Source organism: Geotrypetes seraphini, chromosome 7, assembly GCF_902459505.1.
Source record: "Geotrypetes seraphini chromosome 7, aGeoSer1.1, whole genome shotgun sequence".
NCBI classification, from domain to species: domain Eukaryota; kingdom Metazoa; phylum Chordata; class Amphibia; order Gymnophiona; family Dermophiidae; genus Geotrypetes; species Geotrypetes seraphini.
Genome location: NC_047090.1, coordinates 145,971,203 through 145,978,516, shown reverse-complemented (window position 1 = coordinate 145,978,516; position 7,314 = coordinate 145,971,203). Strand labels below are relative to the sequence as shown.

The window sequence follows — 7,314 nt, the reverse complement described above, 5'->3', positions numbered from 1 at the left end:
TAGCTTTAAACATTGACAAAACAAAAGCAATGATTTTCCCTTTCAAAGATGGACTATCTTTGTTTAGTTCAATCAAACTTGATTCCTCCCTGGTACAAATCATTCCATGTCTTAAATTGCTGGGCATTATCCTTGATGGAAAACTATCCTTTCACGACCAAATTAGTTCGGTGGTAAAGAAATGCTTCCACCGATTACGTATGATACGCTCATTATCTAAATTGCTTGACTCATCTTCATTAAATATTTTAATCTATTCACTCGTGATCTCATGCCTGGATTACAGTAATGTCTTATACAAAGGGATAACTAAAAAAGAAATAAGATGTTTACAGATAATCCAGAATACATCGGTTAAAATTATAGCTCATGTAAGAAAAATTTGGGATTCTGTTGTTGCTATAGATGGAAAAATAGCACCGGAGATCATATAATGGAGATAAATGGAATTAATGTCAGCAACGTTACCCATAGCCATGCTGTTTCCCTGCTGCGTCACCCATGCTCTGTGTTGCGCCTCACGGTACTGCAGGAGAAGGGTTTCTCCAGCAGAGCTGCTCGGAGTGATACCACAAACGGCAGCACTACTAATGCCAGCCCCTGCAAAGAAGTCATCCACATTGCCCTGCTGAAGAGAGACCGTTCAGAGCCCTTGGGCATCAAACTGATCCGAAAGACGGAGGAGGCTGGCATCTTCGTTCTGGACCTGCTGGATGGCGGGTTGGCTTCCAAGGATGGGAAGCTGAAATGCAACGATAAGGTTCTCTCCATCAATGGGCAGGATGTGCGCCAGGGCACACCCGAGACTGCTGCCCACATAATTCAGTCCAGCAAGGCCAGAGTTAACTTTGTGGTGATGAGACAGGCTGGGACTCAGCTGCCAGAAACGTCCAAGGATGGGAGTACATCTAATAACAGCAGCAACAGCGGAAGCCCTGTACATCAGCGGAAGAGGCCCATCCAGCATCATTGTCGACAGAAAGCAGCCTTCCACAGGGAACTGTCGGTGGGGCCCTTGTGCCAAGAAAAGATTGTGACCATAAAAAAGGAGCCCCGTGAGTCCTTGGGAATAACTATCGGAGGAGGAAGGGACAGTAGAAGCAAGCTCCCCATTTATGTGTCCAGTGTGCAGCCCATTGGATGCCTTCTTCGGGATGGCCGGATCAAGAAAGGAGACGTGCTCTTGAGCATTAATGGGGTTGATCTGACCCATCTCACTTACGCGGAGGCAGTTTCGGCACTGAAGTCTAATGCAGCCTCTCATGCGGTGGTGCTAAAAGCACTGGAGCTTTTTGCAGCAGATGGTCCCTTGAATCCCCCAGAAGCTCCCCCTGACACGGCCAGAGAGCATGACTTGGTGTGGTTACCACTCTGGGTTATGTGGCTTGCACTCCCCAGCTCCCTGCACTACTGCCGAGACATTACCTTGCAGAAAAGCAGCCGGGAAAGCTGGGGCTTCAGCATCGTGGGAAGCTTTGAGGAAAGCAAAGGGCATCAGCCCTTCTTCATTAAAACTATCGTACACGCAACACCTGCATTCTTTGATTGAAGGCTGAAGTGCGGAGATGAAATAGCAGCTGTGAATGGTGTATCTGCTACTGGCATGAGCAACGCAGAGCTAACAAAGGAACAAAGAAACAGAGTCACTCTGGTGGTGGTCTCGTGGCCTGGAAGCCTCGTGTAATGCCAAAGACTACATCAGGAAGCCTGCAGAGACTGTCGTAGTGCATGCATATCGACCCGATTGTATGGCCAGACCAAAGGAGTGAACTGAGACAAACTGCTCTTCATTCTCAATCTTAACCCATAAGAACATAAGAATTGCTGTTGCTGGGTCAGACCAGTGGTCCATCATACCCAGCAGTCCCCTCATGCGGCGGCCCTCTGGTCAAAGACCAGTGCCCTAACTGAAACTAGCCCTACTAGCATATGTCCTTATTTAGCAGGAACTTGTCTAACTTTGTCTTGAATCCCTGGAGGGTGTTTTCTTGCTGATCAAAGCCCATTGGTTACCTATCAAACACAGAATCACATATAAAATTCTGTTATTAACCTTTAAAACCCTTGAAACCAATCAACCTGACTTCATCAACAGACTACTGATTCCATATTCCCCTCAAAGAAGTCTTCGATCAGTCTCTCAGAACATGCTTTCTATTCCATCTTTAACACTTTATGTGCTTATATTTTCTCAGTTACTGCCCCATCTCTTTGGAACTCCACTCCAAGCCATTTAAGAAAAGCTACCTCCTTAATTTATTTTAAGTCCAAATTAAAAGCATTCTTGTTTAAAGATGCCTTTGGACTTTAACCGTCCTTGTAAGGACGATCTCTTTTTATTTTTTATTCAGTAATTGAATTTTGATTCTTTTTCTTTTTGAAAGAATGTACGTCCCCCCTCCCTATTGTGATTCCCCTTCACTATTCTTTCCTATCAATTATGTATTTCTACCTTAATTCCTTTTAATAATTTTGTTTATGTTGTTACTAATTTGCTGGTTTTACTGTATGTTTTTAGTCTTGATAATTATCATTTTATGTTATACCCTTTTAATGTATTATAAACCACCAAGAAGTTTGATTTGGTGGTATAACAAATTTTTAATAAACTTGAAACTCATGCTGGGAATGCCTCTTTGATGCTGATCTTCTGGCTGCCAGTCAGTCACGGTGTCTCACCATGCCTCCACCTTTGCGGACCGACAAATGTGCTCAGGAAAGGGCGGAGGCAAAAAAGGCAGCTGGCACCCTGCGAGACACCGCTGAGTTTCCTAGGTATGTCTAATAGCCTACATTCGAACCTCTGTTCGGCAGGAGGAGGAAAAACGCAGGGACGGCCCCAAGCTCCTAAGAAATCAATTAAGGCTGGCTAAGAGTTACCTAATGGGATCGGCCTGTCAGCTGCAGGCTGAAGTCTGTGTGTTCTCCAAGCACAAAGAAATCCTGAAAAAAGGGACAAAAACATTGAATAAAATAAGAAAAAAGGGAGGACAAAACAGAAACACTCCTTTATGCACACGTGCAGAAGGGAAAAACTACAGTGAAGTAGAGGAGAGTTACAGAAAAAAAAATCCAGACTGGATTTCTTCTGCATATGGCAGTAGTTGATAACCCACTTGTCTAGAACAGTGATTCCCAACCCTGTCCTGGAGGAACACCAGGCCAATCGGGTTTTCAGGCTAGCCCTAATGAATATGCATGAGAGAGATTTGCATATGATGGAAGTGATAGGCATGCAAATTTGCTTCATGCATATTCATTAGGGCTAGCCTGAAAACCCGATTGGCCTGGTGTTCCTCCAGGACAGGGTTGGGAACCACTGGTCTAGAATGTCTAACCTATTGCAGTGGAAATAGCATTTTCTTTTTTTTTCTGTCTTGTATTTTAATGTTTTCTGCTTTTAGTGATACTGTATTGTTTTTCCCTTCTGATCAGTTTTAATTTTGTTTTGATATTGTACAACTGTTTTGTTATTAGTTTGAAGGAATAGCAGTATATCAAAATCTTAACCATAATAAAAAAAATCAAATAATTTATTTAAAAACTTGTCAACTTTAAAAATTATTGTATATAAATATTCATTTATACATTTTGGTCAAACAAGTTAACCTATTGTTTTTATACAAAAGAGTTTTCACATTGAGTTGCATCCTGCTCCACTAGGCAAGTCACTTGTCAAATTTTTATACAAATTAATTATTCAATACACACACACACAAAAAAAGCTTCTGTTTAGATAAAGTAAAAAACATATTGCAGTGAATGTACAGTATTGAGGCTTAAGATTGGGCACCCTGGAAGAGTCAAATTGCACAGAATTTGTGGGTCATTTAGTACTTTAACTGGATGTCTTCAACAATCCAGGCTCTGTTTGTTGATTAAAAACAAACTCAGACAGCATGATGATGATATTTTTTTCATAGCATCAGATAAGACAGCTGGATTTTAAGACATGACCAAAAACCTGGGGTTGCTTTCTCTTCACAGAGAATAAATAGGAAAAGCTCCATTTTCGTAGAGTTTAAAACAAAGGCACATGGAGTGGTTCAGAGGAATAAATTGGATAGCCTAGTGGTGGATTGGCTGCTTGTACAGTCAGGTTTCTTAAAATGACTGGATGAGCTTGTGTACTATAGCGTTCCTCATCATCATTCGTGGCATACAAAAGCTCCCAAGACAGATTTGCCCACTGAGCTCTGACAGCTTCTGCATTTAGCTTCCCAACCTGAACCAACAATTCCTGAAGGGTAAGCATTCTCCCAGTGTAAACGCCCTAAAAAAAAGAAAGATTGATAGCTTGAAAGATTGCACTTTTGAAGAACAGTATATTTAAAATGGTCCTTGAAAAACTTTTTACTGAATCTAGGAGCTAGTCCCAAAATTTAGAAGTAAAGGGCTCCTCCACGCCAAACTCCATATTGTCCACAGTGAAGTTCAAGGAGGGACATTCTCTCAGTTCTGCAGCACAGTTTCTGCTTGTCCACTATAACTATGCTTTCTATAAACTTGAGCCATGTCATGTAGGAAATTTAGGCTGGTCTTTTTGTAAGACTTGAAACCTTGAGTGTTCTCTAGCTTCATGCACTATGTGGTTCAAGCTTACAGAGAGCACTGTTGTAACAAGGTAGCAAAAAATATGCTGTTTTCTGAAATAACATAGCCAAAACTACCATTTGTTAGCAAAAATCTTGGGTACCAGAGTGCAATTTTTAGTCCTAATTTTAAATAACCATTACAGCAGCAAATGTATAATGGAATTCCTCCTATATGAAGAGTAAACATTTGGAGAAAGGGATATGATAGTGTATAAAATCATGAGTGGTGTGAAGTGGTTGTTTTCCATTCTTAAGCAGTACTAGGATTAGGGACACTTAATTGACAGTACCTCATAACAGATTTAAAACAAATTTGAATTTTTTTCAGTTAGCTTACAACTTGGGTGTTTATTGTGGGACGTTCAAATATGTCACAGGCCGTATCGAGGTGGAAGAGGATCTCTTTTTCCTTAAAGGACCCACAGCAACAAGAGGGCATCCGTTGAAAATCAGGGGTGGGAAATTTCATGACGACACCAGAAAATATTTCTTCACTGAAAGGGTAGTTGATCGCTGGAATAATCTTCAACAACAGGTAATTGAGGCCAGCAGCATGCCAGATTTTAAGAAAAGATGGGATTGGCATGTGGGATCTCTTCATGGAGGTAGTTAGGGAGTGGGCCATTAGTGTGGGCAGACTAGATGGGCAGTGGCCCTTTTCTGCCGTCATGTTCTATGTTTCTATGATACAGTCAAAGTTAGGTGTATAGTTGGATTTTAAGACAGTTTAGGCACAGATCTGAAGAAGGGTCATTTAGCAATTAGTATTAGCTGAGGGAATGACTGAACAAGCAAAAGGGAAGATACCTTCCAATTAAGATCTGCTAACAAGTCTTTACACCTGTGTACATTTTTAGCATTCTGCTAGTGAAAAAATATAAATTCAAGATATTTAAAGAAGTATTTTTTTCTGTGAACTGTATAAAATCTGATAAAGTTTCAATGTGAAACAACAGTTAGAAATATTCAAAAAGTTGTGATTATAAGAGTCTTCAAAATACTTGAAAGGAAAAATTAGGTTCTTACCTTAATAATCTTTCTAGTAGAAAGCCACATGAGTCTTTCTTGACCAGTGGGTTATTCTCCTTTAACCACAAGTTGTGTAGAAAGACTTCATCTACCTTTTTTCAGCTCTGCTTCCTTTCTCGTTGGGCTGTGCAGCAGCTCCTCAGTTTATCCCCAAGCGGTTGTAAACCATAATTCTTCTGTTGATAATCTATATTTATCTAGCATCTTTGGCCTCACTTTCTCTTATTCTCAACCACATGAAGACAACTTTTTATTTGCTTGATCTGCTTCCCGTTTCCTGGCTTAAATCCAGTTCACAATGTCTCCTACCTTTTATTTTGTCCATAATCACAGAAAGCCTATCTTCGGGAATATTTCCATCCTTCTAGAAAGTGCAGTTATTACTCCCCTTCTAATAAAAAACGTCCTTGGATGTTAATCTCCGGGTCAACTACTGCTTTGTCTCAAATCTCAATTTCATTTCCAAGATTCTCGAGAAATTCATCTTCCAACAACTTACTTCTCACACTGAGCAGTCATTAGTTTTGTACCCCTATCAATCTGGATTTTGCTCATCTCACAGCACTGAAATTGTTGTCATCACTTTTATAAGCGACCTCCACACTACTCTTGATGCTAACAGAATCATATTGTTTATATCATTGGATTTATCAGCAACCTTAGATTTGGTTGACTACCAATTACTCTTATCTTGCTTGGCTGAAATCAGGATTTGTGGAAGTCTGGTCATGGTTTTCATCTTCCCTATCAAGTCGCACATATTCTGTCTCTTACCACCAATCTGTCTCCAAAAGCCACACCTTGTCTGTGGAGTTCCCCAGGGGTCATTATTGTCCCTCCTCTTATTTAACATCTTCATTAGTCTGCTAGCCACGTTAATCTAATTTCAATATAAAATTTTTCATCTATGCGGATGACATCTTACTGGTCTATCCTTGTTCCTCTTTCCAGCCCAATTTAAATCCACTACCGACCTGCCTGGCTACTGTCTCTTCATGGCTTTCTGAAAACTTATTAGTTCTTAACCCAGACAAGACAGTGAGTGGTCTGCTGATTCACTGAATTATTGTGTCCGCCTTCCATTACCCCCATTTCTATTTGACTGACCAATACGGACATCATTTTCCTTCTGTTACTTATGGGTCATTTTAGACTCACAATTATCATTCGAGGAACACATTACAGCCACCATCCATTTAGGGTTCTATTCTCTGCATCTACTACACTCAGTACACCCTTTTCATGATTTCAAATCCCTCCATACTCTTATCCATGCTCTTATTTCAAAAATTGACTACTGCAATACCATCTTCACAGACATTACAAAACACAGCTTTATGTTTCCTTTCTTGTGCAAGTTAACTCCACTTTTTCTTTATGTACACTGGTTGCCTGTTCAGTATCATTATCCTTTTAAAATTCTGTGCCTAACGCGCAAATCTCTTCATTCTGGTCAACCACAGTATCTTTCTTGTTCAGTTGTCTTTTACACACCTTCCTATCACTTGAAGTCATTTGATGCAAACCAGCTGGTTCTCTGGCCCCTCGTTTTACACACTACGAGTCTACTAGAAAATCTGCTTAATTCTTTTTAGCACCAAAAACATGAAATGATCTCCCACCATTCATTTGAGGGTTTTTTACGAAATAGATGTTATCAAGTATTTAGTGAGAAAAACTGTTCTTCACG

At 40.4% G+C, this 7,314-nt stretch overlaps 2 protein-coding genes across 4 annotated transcripts in view; one reads left to right on the top strand and one right to left on the bottom strand.

The window, feature by feature from the left end:
• The first annotated feature begins 86 nt into the window (after positions 1–86).
• On the top strand, positions 87–1,796 carry LOC117363921 (ligand of Numb protein X 2-like). The gene has a single exon (XM_033952499.1). The coding sequence runs from the start codon at positions 434–436 to the stop codon at positions 1,547–1,549; it is 1,116 nt and encodes a 371-aa protein (XP_033808390.1). The 5' UTR covers positions 87–433; the 3' UTR covers positions 1,550–1,796.
• Positions 1,797–3,510: 1,714 nt separating this feature from the next.
• Positions 3,511–7,314, bottom strand: part of PCNX4 (pecanex 4) — an 89,651-nt gene continuing 85,847 nt past the window's right edge. For all 3 annotated transcript variants that reach the window (XM_033952491.1, XM_033952493.1, XM_033952492.1), the window contains one exon: positions 3,511–4,273. In XM_033952491.1, coding sequence (XP_033808382.1) covers positions 4,022–4,273 — 252 coding nt within the window. In that variant the 3' untranslated portion in view covers positions 3,511–4,021. The remainder of the gene's footprint in view (positions 4,274–7,314) is intronic.

Coding starts and splice junctions, on each gene's coding strand:
- LOC117363921 (XM_033952499.1), top strand. CDS start 434: ATGGAGATAAATGGAATTAATGTCAGCAACGTTACCCATAGCCATGCT.